Source organism: Hippopotamus amphibius, chromosome 16 (assembly GCF_030028045.1).
Source record: "Hippopotamus amphibius kiboko isolate mHipAmp2 chromosome 16, mHipAmp2.hap2, whole genome shotgun sequence".
NCBI lineage: Eukaryota > Metazoa > Chordata > Mammalia > Artiodactyla > Hippopotamidae > Hippopotamus > Hippopotamus amphibius.
In genome coordinates, this window is record NC_080201.1 from 58,158,140 (window position 1) to 58,175,068 (window position 16,929).

Sequence of the window (16,929 nt, forward strand, 5' to 3'; positions counted from 1 at the left end):
GCCTGGAGTCTTTGGGAGAGGGCTGTGGGGAGATTCAAGCTCCTAATCCTCCCCACACCCCACAGTCTCTGCTGACACAGAAGTGGTGGGGGGAGATGGACAGCACCACACCTAGCTGGGCCCTGGTTCTCGCCTTCTTTTGCCCCCCACTCATCTACACCAACCTCATCACCTTCAGGTTAGTCCTCTGGAGTTAGACTGGCAGGAGGGTGGGGGAGGGGTGAACAGTCTCTACTTCCTGCTCAATTTGGGCTGTCTTTCTACTTGGTCTGTCCAGTGCTTCCCCCACCCTTATTCATTCTCTTTCCCTCCCCCAGACTGGGGGCATGTTGGAGGTGAGCTTTGGGGGTGGGGTGCCATCTGCAGTCTCTCTAGGGGCAATTCCTCTGCCCTCTGGCCATGGCTCTAGGGGGAAGGTCCCTTTGGGGCGATGCCTCTCCTTCCCTGCCATGTTTCTGGGTGACTGAGTCTGGGTTGGAGAGTTCCTGTCCCTCCTACCCTCCCCCGATTTCTCACTCTGTGTGTCCCTCCATGCCAGGAAGTCAGATGAGGAGCCCACGCAGAAGGACCTGGTGTTTGACATGGACACGGGCATCAATGGGGAAGGGCCTGTCGAGTGAGTGATGCACCAGCACCGTGCGGGGGTGGGAGGCAGCTCCAGGAGCACCAGGTACTGGGAGCAAGGCCAGAAGGGAGACGTGTGGCTTCGGGGAATAGTGGTTTCATGAAGCCTCTGAAAATACGGAGGAAGATTCTCAAATGCCAAGCTCAAGGCTTGGTTCAACTTTGGTTCTGCCACCAAGGAGTTTCTCACTGAAAATCAATTTGCTTTATGCTACATGTATTTCTGTCTCATTTAGGGATCTTTGGCCTTTTTTTTTTTTTTAATGACTCTAGGACTTTTGCTCTCTCTCGCTCTCTCTCTCTTTTTTTTAAAAAATATTCCTTTATTTTGGCTGCACCAGGCCTTAGTTGTGGCATGCAGGATCTTTGTTGCAGCATGCAAATTCTTAGCTGTGGCATGCATGCAGGATCTAGTTCCCTGACCAAGGAACATGGAGTCTTAACCACTGGTCCACCAGGGAAGTCCCTGTCGCAGCCAAAAACAAACAAACAAACAAACAAAAATAAATAAATAAATATTTTAAAAAAACAAACACAACCCTATGCCATAGGGTCTATTATTATCCCCATTTTACAGATGAAATAACTGAGGTATTAAGTCACCCACAGCAGATCATGTGATTGGTTAAGTGGTAGAGCTGGGATCTGAATCCCGATCTTCTTATTCCTGAATCTGTGCTCTTAGCCACTGTAAAGAGCTACCTCCCTGGAGAGCTTTAGTAAAAGGACAGATTCCTGGGTGCTCCCCAAGGGAAACATCCAGCAATCTGTCTGTGTCCTGCTTGGAGGTGATTCAAGATGGCAGACTTTGGGGAGCATTCTGACCCAGCACATATTTTTGTTACCAGGTCTGTTTTCTCTTATTATTGGGGAGCTAGTTCTTCTCTCTGCATCTGTCTTTAGCTTTTACTGTTCCTTCTACTTATTTTCTTAGAACAGCCTTATTGAGACATAGTTCACATGCCATTCAGTTCACCCATTTAAGGTGTACAATTCTCAATCATTTTCAGTATATTCACAGAGTTGTGAAATCATTGCAAAATTAATTTTATTTTTTTATATTTTTTAAAGTTTATTGTTTATTTTTTTATAATTTTATTTATTTATTTATTTATTTATTTATTTATGACTGTGTTGGGTCTTCATTGCTGTGTGCAGGCTTTTTCTAGTTGTGGCGAGTGGGGGCTACTCATCGTTGCAGTGCATGGGCTTCTCATTGTGTTGGCTTCTCTTGTTGGTGGCTTTTCTTGTTGCAGAGCACGGGCTTCAGTAGTTGTGGCATGAGAGCTCAGTAGTTGTGGCTCAAGGGCTCTAGAGCATGGGCTCAGTAGTTGTGGCTCCGTGGCATGTGGGATCTTACCTGCCCAGGGCTCGAACCCGTGTCCCCTTCACTGGCAGGCAGAGTCTTTTTTTTTTTTTTCTTTAAGAACTTTTATTGAGATACAGTTGACATACAATAAACTGCATGTATTTAAAGTGTACAATTTGATTTTTTTTTTCTTGTTAGTAATGTATACATGGTAATCCCAATCTCCCAATTCATTCCCCCCTGTCCCCCCCATTCCCCACTTGGTGTCCATATGTTTGTTCTCTATTGGCAGGCAGATTCTTAATCACTGCTCCAGCAGGGAAGTCCCACAAAATTAATTTTAAAACATTTTCATCCCTGAAGCAAGAAATGTTGTACCCATCAAAAATCTCACTCTTCACTCCTCCCTTCCCACAGCCCCAGGCAACCACTAATTCACTTTCTGTCCCTACAGATTTGCCTGTTCTGGACATTTGATATAAATGGAGTCATACACTATGTGGTCTTTTATGACTGCCCTCGTTAACTTAGCTGATGTTTTCAAGATTTATCCACTTTGCAGCATGTAGCAGTGCTTCATTCCTTTTTTATTGCTGAATAATATTCCACTGTTTGAATCTACATTTTATTTATCTATTCATCAGTTGATGGACATTTGGGTTGTTTCCACTTTGTGGTTTTCTTTCTGCTTAGTTTGTAAAGAGAGGATGCTTTTCCAAGCCAGTTTATTTTTTGTGTTACATTTCTGAATTTATTATTACTAGTATTAGTCATTTTGCTGTTTCTGATTTGAGGTCAGAATCAAGATTAGGATGAAACTGGGGCAGAGGATCAGAACTCAGGTGAGAAGGGTCAGAGAGATATGAGTGGACCAAGAAGTTTAGAATTCAGATATGACTGTACAGTCAGAGATCAGATATAGGGGAGGAAGAGTTATCTGAGAAAACTGGGCTGGATGATCTGATATTGGATTTTGTGGGTCAGAAGTTAATATTCAGGGACTTCCCTGGTGCTCCAGTGGTTAAGACTCCCTGCTCCCAATGCAGGGAGCCTGGGTTCAATCCTGGTCAGGGAACTAGATCCCACATGCCGCAACTAAAGATCCTGCATGCCGCAACAAAGATCCCAGCAGTAGCGAAGGTCCCTTGTGCCACAACTAAGACCCAGCGCAGCCAAATAAATAAATATACTTTTTTTAAAGTTAATATTCAGGGATGGAGTTGTCAAACCTGGGGAACTGAGGCCATGAAAGTGAGGGGTCAGAGGTCATATTTGAGGGCCAGAGGTCAGATAGATGGTTCAAGGTCAGACAGCGAGTCAGAGGTTGTGAAGGTAAAAGAAGAGGGACTTTGGGATTTCCCTAGTGGTGCAGTGGTTAAGAGTCACCTGCCAATGCAGGGGATACGGTTTCGAGCCCTGGTCTGGGAAGATCCCACATCCCACATCCCACATGCTGCAGAGCAACTAAGCCTGTGCGCCACAGCTACTGAGCCTGTGCTCTAGAGCCTGTGAGCCACAGCTACTGAAGCCTGTGCACCTAGAGCCCATGCCCTGCAACAAAAGAAGCCACTGCAATGAGAAGCCCGTGTACCACAAGGAAGAGTAGCCCCCATTCTCCACAACTAGAGAATGCCCGTGCACAGCAATGAAGACCCAACGCAGCCAATAAATAAATTAATTAATTAATTAATTTTTGAAAGAAAGAGAAAAAGAGGGACTTGGACACAAAAGCCAGACAAGAGTCAGAGGTCAGCCCAGAGGCCAGAGGTCAGAAAGGTGGAGAAAGTCAGAGGTGGTAGCTTAGCAGTCTTGATGGTAGGAGATTTCAGAGATCAGAAATTAGATACAGAGGTCAAAGGTCAAGGAGATAGTGAACATCAACGTGAGACTTAGTTTCAGGTCAGGCAGGGTCAGAAGTCATGATGGTAGGGAATGTCTGGAAAGGAGGATGAGAAGGATATGAAAGGTTTGAGGTCCTGATAATATGAAAGTCAGGTGCAGAGGTCAGGTTGAGCCCTTCTCCCTTCTCTCCCTGTCGCCCCCAGGCCCACAGACCCCCCTGAGAAGATGCCTCTGGGGCCGTTGAAGCCGCCCAGCCGCAAGGGCTGCTGTGGGGGGTGCCCCCCACGCATGCGCCAGTGGCCCCAGTTCTGGGGGGCGCCAGTGACGGCCTTCATGGGCAATGTGGTCAGCTACCTCCTCTTCCTGCTGCTGTTCGCCCGCGTGCTGCTCATAGACTTCCAGCCGGAGGTGCCTGGCGCCCTGGAGCTGCTGCTCTACTTCTGGGCCTTCACCCTGCTCTGCGAGGAGTTCCGCCAGGGCTTGGGTGGCGACTTGGGCAGCCTGGCCATGGGAGGCCCTGGGACAGACTCTCACCAAGCCCCACTGCGCCGCCGCCTGCACCTCTACCTCTCTGACGCCTGGAACCAGTGCGACCTGGTGGCCCTCACCTGCTTCCTCCTGGGCGTGGGCTGCCGGTGAGTGCCCTGTGACCTTCCGCTCCCAGCCCATGGCGACCTCTGACCCTTCCTTCCTTGGGGTGGGGGGTGTGAGGGGGGGCGGGGATGAGGGTAGGGTTGGGGTCTCAACTCTTGGCTTCTCTGCGGCAGGCAGCAGCTAAATCCAACTCCACTTATTCTTTTCTTTTTTTCATTGAAGTATAGTTGACATACAATATTATGTAAGTTGCAGGTATACAATATAGTGATTCACAATTTTAAACAACTCTGCTTATTCTTAAAAAAACACACAAAAATCCCATCTTGATTGAAAGTACTGCCTAAAGATGTTCTATAAGCAGTTTGCGCACACATGGATATCTGGCTTTAGCGCTGATAGAATAAAATGAGAACCCACTGCTCTTTATTCTATACCTGGACTCTACAGGATGTTTCTCTAGGTTCCTCAGCTTGGCCCTGCAGCTGCACCCCCCTCCTGGCCCCCAGACACCAAGCCATACACCAAGTGCCTCCCTCCTCTTCCTCTACAGCCCTCGGTCCCAGGCCCCGTCCTCCTGGCCCCTGACAGTCTTTGTCCCATCCCCCTCTCCATCTCCACGGCTGCCTCTCCCACCTGGACCCTTGCCTCAGCCTTCCTGGACTCCACTCTCTTCCCTCCAGTCCATCCCCCACAGGGCCCGGAAGAGTCTTTCTACACCCAGAGCTGGCCTGCCCGTCCCTGCTTCTTGGGGCTCCCCACGCCTGGACAGAGCCCCAGTCCCTGGACCTGGCCTGGGTCCGCCCTTCTTTGCAGGGCTGCCTCCCTGATTTCTTTCTCTTTTCTTCATCTATACTCTGGCCTCTCTGAAAGCTACATGCAGTTCCTTCTTCACAAGGCCAGTGGCTTTGACCGTGATCCTTGGTATTTCGAACCTGCATAATTATAAAATTGTAATCAGAATTTTACCAGTACTGATGGATTCCTACCAAGGAGGTATTTTCTAGTTACTTTAAACTGCCTTGATCGATTTTATATTGCAGGGCAGTGAAAGTAGCTTTTTTCAGTTTCTGAAATTATTTCAACTCGATTAATTATTACTTGGGTCAAGTTTTACAACAAATATTTGGTTCAACATTCGTGTTTTTGTCCATGTCAAATTTTGCCAAAATCTAGGGTCTGTGTTTGTGAATTTTACTTTGTGGCTTTTATTTCTCTCATGTCCAGTTTTCCTGGGTCAAATTTCATAGTTTTAAATTTCATCAAGGGAGGCCTGAATGTTTTGTCAACTTTTTACTGCATAAAAATCTTGACTGTTTCTGCTTATTTCTCAGCTAATTTACAAAAAATAAAAAACCAAATTGTGAGCAATTACCCTCAAATATTTTCTGTTGCCCAGACTGGGATATACAATGTTAGTTTATTTCTTTCATAGTTTTTCTTTTCTTTTCTTCCTTCCTTCTTCCTTCCTCCTTCTTTCTTCTTTCTTTCTTTCTTTTTCCTTCTTTCTTCCTTCCTTCCTTCCTTCCTTCCTTCCTTCCTTCCTTCCTTCCTTCCTTCCTTTCTTTCTTTCTTTCTTTCTTTCTTTCTTTTTCTTCCTTCCTACCTTCCTTCCTTCCTTCCTTCCTTCCTTCCTTCCTTCCTTTCTCTCTCTCTCTCTCTCTCTCTCTCTTTCTTTAAATATACCACTGGATATCTTTTCCTTCTTTTCTTAAAAATGTTTGTTTATTTCTTTGGTTGTGCCAGGTCTTAGTTGCAGCAGGCAGGCTCCTTAGTTGTGGCATGCTTGTGGGATCTAGTTCCCTGACCAGGGATGGAACCTGGGCCCCCTGCATTGGGAGCACAGAGTCCTAACCACTGCACCATCAGGGAAGTGCCAGTCTTCCATAGTTTCTAGATTGTATTGTGTGGTGCCCAGAGAGAGGGCAAAGGGCAAATCAAAATGTCCTTGGGAATCAATTGTGTTGTCTTTGGGTCTTGGCATGTGCTGTTTCCCCTTCCTGAAACACTTTCCCTTCTCTCCCTGGCCATGCCCACTCCTACACTTCCTTTCTGCCTCAGCTTTGCTGTCTCTGCCTCTGGAAGTCTTCCTTTCTCCTTCCCAGACTCTGGGTCTCTCCTTTGTGTTCCCCTAACATCCTGAGAGCCGCCCCCCCACCCCCAACAGTACTTTGACCATGGCTTTTGCTGTCTCTCTCCTCACACAGGAGTATAAACTCCTCAAGCCACATCTGTCTCATCTCCCAGCAACTTAAAACACCTTTGAAAACAGTCTATTCCCAAAGCAATGCAGAAGTGTATCCTTATTGAACAAGCTTATATTTAAATGAAGAAGAGCATAGAATAGAACCAGATTATCTTCGTCAGCCATTTCAAGCTTCCTCCTTTTCTCGGCAGTTACCTTCATCAACAGTTTGGTGCACGTCCTGCCTGTTCTTTTTCTATCCATTTACATACTTCTTTTATGTACAGATGATACTACATTTTATGTATTCTTTTGCAACCTCTTCTTTTTCTCTATACTATGTCCTGACATTCTTTCCATGTCAGTATTTGCAAATATTTCTTCTTTAAAAATGCTGCATCAGATTCCTGAAGAAGGGATTTTAGTCATTGCTGGCTAAACCAGACAAGACAATCTTCTTGCCAGATTTAATGAATGAATGAATTCCTTTCATGAAGCAGTGGGACAAAAACTCTGAACTTCAAGAGATAGAATCAGGCCAAAAATTTCTCCGCAAAGCGTCTTTCATTTTCTACTTGCGATAAAATGAAGTTATAATCAGTTATTAATTGTTCTGGGTCCAGTACGCTGATGATGAGTTTTGTTTTGTTTTGTTTTTTAAATAAAGTCCTAGCTGTCAGGACACTGCTGCTTGTGAAGAGAGCAAAGAACTTTGTGGTCACAACCTAGTGACTATTTACAGGGAATGAAGGGTCCTGACACCCCCTTGAATAATCTGGGTGGTTGACAGCAATGACCCCCTACTCTTTTCTCAGTTGACACACTGAGAGGCATGCTTCCTCTATGCTATGTTAAAAATGGTACAAAGTAATACGACATGAATAATATACTCAAACAGCAAGATAAGAAGGTTTTGCAGAACACTGTGCTTCTGTTTATTCCTTGTATTTTGTATAAAGTATCTTCTGAGAGGAAAGTGCTAAGGCCATGTGCTACCATCCTTTATGAATACCACTGACATTTTAGACATTCTTGTCAAGCTCATTGTTTTCTAGGTGGGGGAAGAATTATTGCATGGGGAAAAAAATCCAAAAATCTCATTTTACACAGGAGAAATTTCCAGTAGTCTCCAGAATTGAATGGATGAATCATTTTATTTTGCCAGTCCCTTCCAGATGGACATTTTAGTTGTTTTTATTTTTTATTATTCCAAAGTAATAGCAGTTTACATCCGAGATGTATACTTTGTGGGTCAAAGGGTGTATGTATTATATTCTTGATATGAATGGCTTTCCTTGTAAAATAGCTTCTTCTGGCTACACACCCACCATCTGGGTAAGACACTGCCTCCTTGAGGATATGCTTGACGGTACCTGATATTTTCAATTTTTAAAATTTTGTAGCTCTCAATTTAACCTTTACACGTTTTGCCAATCTGATGGGTAAAAATGACCTCTCCTTGTTTTAATTTATGCACCCCTGACTCCTAGCTGGGTAAGCTGGGCATCTTTCATATCTAATGGCACACGTACTCTGTCAACTTTTTCATATTCTTTGCCCCAGTTTTTAATTTATTGTGTTCATTGATCTCTTGAATGTATACATATTTTTTGGTAGGTGCTCTCCTTATACTTTGGATTCCATCCTTGGTGGTTTTGTTCTAAATATCTTCTCACAGTCTACAGCTTGTCTTTTCACTTTTGAATGTTCTTTAAACATTCTTTCATTCTTTAACTTTCCATTTCGAAAAACCCTGAGACTTATAAAAAATGTTGCAAAAACAGTACAAAGAATTCCCACACACCATTCATCCACATCCCTCAAATGTTAACATCTTAAATTATCAAACCCAGGAAATTTTATTTAAATTTCATCAATTGTCCACTGATATCTTTTTCTGGATCAGAAGCCAATCCAGGATTCCATGTTGCCTTAATTGTCACATCTCCTTCATCATCTCTAAACTGGGACAGTTTTTCAGTCCATCTTTGGCTTTTGTGATCTTAACACGTTTGAACAGTCCACATCAGTTATTTTGTAGAATTTGCCTCTATTTAAGTTTGTCTTGTGTTCCCTCATGATCAAATGTAGGCTGTGTGTTTTGGGCAGAAAATTTTGCCTTTCTCTGTCCATCATTTTTATGTTATCTTTTAATACACATAACTTTTATATTTGAAAGTAGTTAAATTATTCAATCTTTTCCTTTATGATTTTTGTCTTGTATATGACTCTTTTTCTTATATGACGTTTATCTTATCTCATTTCTTTCTCGTGAAGAGATTCTTCTATGTTTTCTTACTAAGATTTTGCTGTTTTGCTTTTTACTCTAGGTTTACTCCCTTCAGAGTTAAAGTACATGATGATGTAAAATAGGGATATAATTTTTATTTTCGCCATAGAGATTGATGATATTATTCACCATTGAACTTCCTCTGTGAATTGTGTGTTGTTACCCTTTATCTGCTTTCCTGTTAGGTCATTTGTTTCGTGCTAATTATTAGTTTACTGGAACTCTCTATATTTTGCCTTTTTTAGGTTGGACAAATATTTCTGCAGTTTTTACAACTTGATTGTTATAGGGACTTCCCAGCTTTTTGCTAAGGCCATTGTTCATGCAGCTATTATTTAATGGGTACCAGTGCCCTGCGTGACAACAGCTTGGCACTGTCACGGTGCCAAATTTCAAATCTGAGTAAACCCTGGGTTAATCGGGGGTCCCAGTTCTGGCCCTGGGGAGGCCACATCCTCACCTACAGCCTGGTGTTGGGAAGACTCGGGGTTTTCCTTTGCACCCTGTAACCCTTGAGTGATCCCTGCTACGTCTCCCCATACCCCAGGCTGACCACGGGCCTGTATGACCTGGGCCGCGCTGTCCTCTGCCTCGACTTCATGATCTTCACGCTCAGGCTGCTGCACATCTTCACAGTCAACAAACAGCTGGGGCCCAAGATCGTCATCGTGAACAAAATGGTGAGGGGGTGGGGTAGGGCTGGTGTGGGCGGGGCCAGAGGAGGAAAGGGGCGGAGCCAGGGAGGTCTTGTGGCCTCGCTGGAACGGAGAGTCAGGGAAGGAGGCGGGGCTTTGGATGCAGGGGCGGGGCCAGGGTAGGGAAGGGCGGGGCCAGGGTAGGGAAGGGCGGGGCCAGGCTTGGTCTCATCATCTTCTTCTGCAGATGAAGGACGTGTTCTTCTTCCTCTTCTTCCTTGGAGTGTGGCTGGTTGCCTACGGGGTAGCCACAGAAGGGCTCCTTAGGCCCCAGGACCGTAGCCTCCCGGGTATCCTGCGCCGCGTTTTCTACCGGCCCTACCTGCAGATCTTTGGGCAGATCCCCCAGGAGGACATAGACGGTGAGGAGGGATGAGAGGTCCTGACACTCTTCCTCTGAGTTCCCCCTACCTCCCCTATCTCTGGGTCTCTGACCCCTCCCTTTCTCTTTGCGTCTTCGTCCCCCGTCTTTCTGTGATTCTGTCTGCCTCTCTCCAGGTCTCTGCTCGCCCACGCCCTTCTGGATTTCCGTCTTCCTTAGGTCTCTGTCTCTCAGGCTCCACCTCTGAGTATCTCCCTTTACAGCGGGCCTCATGAAATTCAACTGTTCATCGGAGCAGGGCTTATGGCGGCGCCCCTCAGGGACCCACGCGGGCACCTGCGTCTCGCTTTATGCCAACTGGCTGGTGGTGCTCCTCCTCGTCATCTTCCTGCTCGTGGCCAACATCCTGCTGCTCAATTTGCTCATTGCGATGTTCAGGTGAGTCCTCACTGCTCTCTGATGATCTGACCTCACCCAGCTTGAGCCTTGATCCCAGCATGATTCTTGATCCCAGTATAAGCAATTCTAGTTTTAGTTTCTGAACTCTGATTCAAATCTAATGCTCGCTTGTTCCCAAACTCAGTCAGAGTCTGCTCCTGACCTGGACTTTTGGAATCTGATCTGCTCTCTGAGCCCAGGCTGAAGATTAAACCTTTCTTTTACTGTGGCAAAATATATATAACATAAAAAATGCTGTTTTCGCCTTTTTTTTTTTTTTTTTTTTTTTTGCTGCACCACTTGGTATGAGGAACTTTCCCAACCAGGGATGGAACCCATGCCCCCTGCAGTGGAAGTGCAGAGTCTTAACCACTGGACCACCAGGGAAGTCCCATTTTCACCATTTTTAAGTATACGATGCAGTGACATTACATTTATAATGTTGTAGAACCATCACCACTATCTATTTCCAAAACATTTTCATCACTGCAAACAGAAAGTGTGTACACATTAAGCAAGGGATAACTCCTCATCCGCCACTCTGCAGCACCCCCCCCCCTCCACCGCTGCCCCCCAGTTTCTGGTAACCTCTAATTTACTTTCTGTCTCTATGAATCTGCCTTTTGGAAGTGGAGTCATACAATATTTGTCCTTTTGTGTCTGACGTAATGTTTTCACCGTGCAACCATGTTGTAGCGTGCACCACCACTCCATTCCTTTCTACGGCTGAATAATGCAGATGTACTGATATGACATTTTGATTCATTCATCTGGTAGTGGAAACTTGGGTTGGTTCCATCTTTTGGCTATCATGGATAATGCTGCAATGAACACTGGTGTTCACAAATCTGTTTTGAGTCTCTGTTTTTACTCCTTTGGGGTATATTTCTAGAATAGAATGCTGGGTCATATGGTAATTCTGTGTTTAGCTTTTCCACATCCTTAGTAGCAGTTGTTACTTTCCTTATTGAGAGGTTCTAGCCATCCTAGTAGGTATGAACTGGTTATTTCATTGTGGTTTTGATTTGCATTTTCCTAGTGACTAGTGATGTTGAGCATCTTTCCATGAGCTTATTGCCCATTTGTACATCTTTAGAGAAATGACCATTCAAATCCTTTGCCCAATTTTAAAATTGAGTCGTTTGTCTTTTAGTGTTGAGTTGTAGCAATTCTTTATTCTGGATGTTAAATTTCTATCATATATATAATTTGAAAATATTTTCTCCCATTCTGTTGGTTGTCTTTTCCTTTTCTTGATAATATCCTTTGATGCACAAAAGTTTAATTTTTTTTTTTTGGCTGTGCCACATGGCTTGTGGGATCTTAGTTCCCCCACCAGGGACTGAACCTGCACTCTCAGCAGTGAAAGCACAGAGTCCTAACCACTGGATTGCCAGGGAATTCCCAAAAGTTTAAAATTTTGATAAAGCCCAATTTAGCTATTTTTCTTTAGTTGCTTGTAGTTTTGGTGTCATATCCGAGACCTATTGCCAAATTCAAGGTCATGAAGGTTTACTCCAATGTTTTATGATTTTAGCTCTTATATTCAGGTTGTTGGTCCATTTTTAATTATTTATTTATTTATTTATTTATTTATTTATTGGCTGCATTGGGTCTTCGTTGCCGCACATGGGCTTTCTCTAATTGCGGTGAGCAGGGGCTACTCTTCATTATGGTGCACGGGCTCCTCATTTTGGTGGCTTCTCTTGTGGAGCACGGGCTCTAGGAGTGCAGGCTTCAGTAGTTGCGGCACACAGGCTGAACAGTCGTGGCTTACGGGCTCTAGAGTACAGGCTCAATAGTTGTGGCGCACGGGCTTAGTTGCTCCGTGGCATGTGGGATCTTCACGGAGCAGGGATCAAACCCATGTCCCCTGCATTGGCAGGTGGATTCTTAACTACTGCGCCACCAGGGAAGTCCTGTTGGTCCATTTTGACTTAATTTTTATGTATGATATGGGTCCAACTTCATTCTCTTTGCATGTGGAAATCCAGGCCTATTTCTTGAAGAGACTGGTTTTCTCCCCCACTGAATGGACTTGGTGCCCTTGCTAAAAATCAGTTGCCCATTGTTTTAGTTTCCTAGGACTTCCCTAACAAAGTACCAAAAAATGGGTGGCTTTAAATTACATACATTCATCGTCTCAATGTTTGGGAAGCTAGAAGTCCAAAATCTAGGTCTGGATAGTGTTGGTTGCTTCTGAGGGCTGTGAGGGAGAATATGTTCCATGCCTCTCTCTTAGCTTCTGATGGATTGCTGGCAATCTTTGGCTGGTAGATGCCTCCTTGTGATCTCTGCCTTCATCTTCACATGGTGTTCTCCTAGTGTGCATGTCTATGTCAAAATTTCCCCTTTTTAAAAGGACACTAATCATATTGGATTATGGACGAACCCTAATGACATCATTTTAACTTGATTACCTTTGTCAAGACTCTATTTCCAAATAAAGTCACATTCTGAGGTACTGCGGGTTAGGATTGCAACATTATCTTTGGAAGGTGGGGAGTAGGGGCACAATTCAAGCCATAATACTAGTAGATGTGTGGGTTTATTTCTGGACTCCCAATTTTATTCCATTGGTCAATCTATTCTTTTTTTTATAAATACATAAATAAATAAATTTATTTACTTACGGCTGTGTCGAGTCTTTGTTGCTGCGTGTGGGCTTTCTCTAGCTGCAGCGAGTGGGGGCTACTCTTCATTGTGGTGCTCGGGCTTCTCATCGCGGTGGCTTCTCTTGTTGTGGAGCATGGGCTCCAGGCATGCAGGCTTGAGTAACTGTGGCACATGGGCTTAGTAGTTGAGGCTCGTGGGCTTAGCTGCTCCATGGCATGTGGGATGTTCCCAGACCAGGGCTTGAACCCATGCCCCCTGCATTGGCAGGTGGATTCCCAACCACTCCCCTACCAGGGAAGTCCCGGTCAATCTATTCTCAAGCTAGTACCATACTGTTTTGACTTTGTAGCAAATTTTGAAGTTGGGGAACGTGAGTCCTCCAACTTTGCTCTTTTTCAAGATTGTTTTGCCTCTTAAGGGCCTCTTGCAATTCCATATGAGTTTGAGGATTGGCTTTTCCATTTCTGTGAAAAAGGCTATTGGAACTTCGATAGGAATTGCATTGACTCTACAGCTTGCTTGAGTAGTATTGACATCTTAACAATATTAAGTCTTTGTACTCATGAACACAGGATGTCTTTTCACTTATTCAGATGTTCTTTTAAATATCTTGGCATTGTTTTGGTTAAATGTGGTTAAAATTATTCCTAGGTGTTTTATTCTTTTAGATTCTATTGTAAATGGAATTGTTTTCTTAATTTCCTTTTTGATTAATCATTGCAGGTGTATAGAAACACAAATGATTTTTGTTTATTGATCGCATACCCTGCAACTTTGCTGAATTCATTTAGTAGCTCTGTTAGCTTTCTTGTGATTCTCTGGGATTTTCTATATATAGGATTATATCATTTGTCAATGGAGACAGTTTTACTTCTTCCTTTACAATTTGGATGCCTTTTCTTGGATGTTCTTTTTCTTATTTGCTGTGGCCAGAACTTCCAGTATAATGAATAGAAGTGGTGAAGGTGGGCATTCTTGTCTTGTTTTTGATCTTTGGGGAAAGTTTTCAGTCTTCTTTCATTGAGTATGAAGTTAGCTGTGGGTTTTTCAGCAGTACTTTTTATCATGTTGAAGAAGTTTCCTTCTATCTCTACTTTTCGGAGTTTTTGTTTTGTTTTGTTTGTTGTTTTCTTTTTAATCATGAAAGGGTGTTGGATTTTGTCAAATATCTTTTCTGTGTCTCCATGTCAACTGAGATGATCACGTGGTTTTTTTCCTTTGTTCTATTAAGGTGGTATATTACATTGATTTTTGTGTGTTGAACCAGCCTTGCATTCCTTGCATATATCCCACTTATAATCCTTTTAATATGCTGTTGAATTAGGTTTCTAGTATTTTGTTGAGGATTTTTGCATGTATATTCATAAAGGATATTGGTCCATAATTTTCTTGTGATAGATACCTTTATCTGACTTTGATATCATCATGGTAATGCTAGCTTCATAGAATGAGTTGGGAAGTGTTCTCTCCTCTTCAGCTTTTTGGAAGAGTTTGAGAAGGACTGGTGTTAATTCTTTTTTAAATGTTTAGTAGAATTCACCAGTCAAGCCATCTGGTCTTGGGCTTTTTTGTTGGGACATTTTTGATTAGTGATTCAATCTCTTGTTTTAGGTCTTTTCAGATTGTCTGTTTCTTTTTGAGTCAGTTTAGGTAATTTGTGTGTTTCTACTAATTTGTCCATTTCATCTAGGTTATCTAATTTGTTGGCATACAATTATTAACTGCATTCTCTTATAATCCTTTTTATTTCTGTTAGGTTGATAGTAATGTCCCCATTTGCATTTCTGATTTTAGTTATTTGTGTCCAGGCTGACTTTTGAACCTGACTCCAATCTCTACCTAATTCATGATAGCGTTCCCAACTTGACCTCTGACATCTGACCCTGGACTCTCCTAACCCAACTATTAATTGCTTCCTGTAATAACCTCCAACTTTATTGATCCTGACGTCTGCCTGCTGCCTTGGGCTTCAAACAGATATCCCCTGACAGCTAATCTTCATCCTCTCTTCCTGAAGGGGCGTTAACCTCCAGTGACCCTTAATCTCTGGTCCCCACAGCCATACCTTCGGCAAAGTACAGGGCAACAGCGACCTCTACTGGAAGGCTCAGCGCTACAGCCTCATCCGGGAATTTCACTCTCGGCCTGCACTGGCCCCGCCTCTTATCTTCATCTCGCACGTGCGCTCCCTCATCCGTCGATTGGGCAGGCGCCGGGACCGCTCCCCACCTTCCCCAGCCGTCGAGCATTTCCGTGAGAGCCTGGCTTGGCCCAGAAGAGAGAAACCTAGGGGGCGGAACCTGGAGAGAAAGAAGAGCTTGTATAGGCTGGAGGCGGACGCCCAGGAGCACTAGTGGGCAGAGCTTAGTCTGTCAGAGGGCTGGACGTGCGGTGTATTAGTGGGAGGCCTAGAACGGCGCGGGGGCGTGGTCTGGGAGAGCATCGAAGCTCACTGTTTTGGGTGGGGAAGCTGGGTCTAGGAGCGGACGTGGCCCGAGGGTGGGCGGACCCTTTGACTCTATTCTTACCCCACTGTCCAGGGGTCTACCTCTCGAAGGAAGCGGAGCGGAGGCTGTTGACGTGGGAGTCGGTGCAAAAGGAGAATTTCCTGCTGGCGCGCGCTCGGGACAACCGGGAGAGCGACTCTGAACGTCTGAAGCGCACCTCGCAGAAGTGAGGGCGGGGCCTGGCTTTGGGTGGGGCTTCTGGCCTGAGGGACCGATCCTCGACTTAGGTCCTGCAAAGACCCAGACTAGAGGCGGGGCCTGTGGGGGCAGGGTCCTGGAATGCTAAGAAGGAGAGCTGAACTCCAGGGGGCGGGTCTTCCAAGGTGGGCGGGACCGGTAGGCTGCTGATACCGACCTGAAACCCCGGATCCCCAGGGTGGACACAGCGTTGAAGCAGCTGAGGCAGATCCGCGAGTACGAGCACCGTCTGAAAGGATTGGAGCTGGAGGTGAGGACCCCGGGCCAGGCTGGGGAGTATGGCCTGGGTGAGGGGCAGTAGGGTTCTGGCCTGGTGCCCTGATGTCCTCCCTGCTCCCCAGGTCCAGCACTGTAGCCGTGTCCTGGGCTGGGTAGCCGAGGCCCTGAGCCACTCGGCATTGCTTCCCCCAGGGGGGCCGCCACCCCCAGCCTTACCTGGGCCTAAAGGTCAGTGTGTAGGGTCTACCTGTATGTCTGTCTGGTGTCTGTCAGTACCTACATCTGTGTTCCTGCTTTCCGGGTCTCTGTTCCCCTATCTATGAGTGTTTTTCTCTCTTACTGGTCTTCCTTTGACCCTTGGTTCCCTCTCGGTCTCCTTTGGGCTTTTTGTGCATCTTTCTTTTTGCCAGCCTCTTATTTTTTCTGTCTTCCTCTCTATGCCCACCACCTGTTCTCTCTTCCCACAGACTGAGCGCTGCTGGTGGACTTTAAGGAGTAGTCGCCATAGGGAGTTTTGCTCCCAAAGTAAAGCCTAGCAAGTCCTTGACCCCTGCTCCTGGCGACTTGTCCTTGAGGTGAACCTCATGCCCATGGACCAGCACCTCCCCCGCCGTCAGGATCACTGCAGAGAGTGTCATCCATGCAAACCACAGCAGGCCTGGATCCTCCAGAACCAGCCCTACTCTGGGAGGATGAGCCTCTGGAGCCCAGGCATTGCCTCCCAAGGCTGCACCACAGCCCGCTGGGCTGGAGGAGGCTGCAGGGTCCTTGAGGTACAGGGACCAGAGCCCACTGGCATGCCCCATATCGGGGAAATAAAGCCATTTGAGAGGAGTAGGGTCTGGTTGCTTGATTCTTGGGGAACTGGTGGGTGTCTAGATCCTCTGGGGATGGAGGCTGAGGCTGGGGGTGTGTTTGTGGTCCTTGGTCCATTTGCTGCTGTATTTCAGGTGTCTCTGGGGTTTTTTCTTCCTCTCAGCCCCACTATTCCTGTGTGACTCAGGCCCAGCACCTCTTGTCTGCACTATTTTGATGACTCTCACTTCACTGGGACAAGAACCCCAACCATCTGTACCCTCCCCCACCCACC

General features: G+C 45.4%; 1 protein-coding gene across 4 annotated transcripts in view; it reads left to right on the plus strand.

The window, feature by feature from the left end:
• Positions 1-16,678, plus strand: part of TRPM4 (transient receptor potential cation channel subfamily M member 4) — a 36,990-nt gene extending 20,312 nt beyond the window's left edge. For 3 of the 4 annotated variants that reach the window (XM_057712838.1, XM_057712840.1, XM_057712841.1), the window contains 11 exons: positions 66-178; positions 539-616; positions 3,979-4,410; positions 9,392-9,524; positions 9,727-9,901; positions 10,125-10,299; positions 14,975-15,168; positions 15,456-15,588; positions 15,798-15,870; positions 15,962-16,067; positions 16,307-16,678. In XM_057712838.1, the coding sequence (XP_057568821.1) occupies positions 66-178; positions 539-616; positions 3,979-4,410; positions 9,392-9,524; positions 9,727-9,901; positions 10,125-10,299; positions 14,975-15,168; positions 15,456-15,588; positions 15,798-15,870; positions 15,962-16,067; positions 16,307-16,311 (1,617 nt within the window). In that variant the 3' untranslated portion in view covers positions 16,312-16,678. The remainder of the gene's footprint in view (positions 1-65; positions 179-538; positions 617-3,978; positions 4,411-9,391; positions 9,525-9,726; positions 9,902-10,124; positions 10,300-14,974; positions 15,169-15,455; positions 15,589-15,797; positions 15,871-15,961; positions 16,068-16,306) is intronic. The other variant, XM_057712839.1, reaches the window with a different exon arrangement.
• Positions 16,679-16,929: the final 251 nt, after the last annotated feature.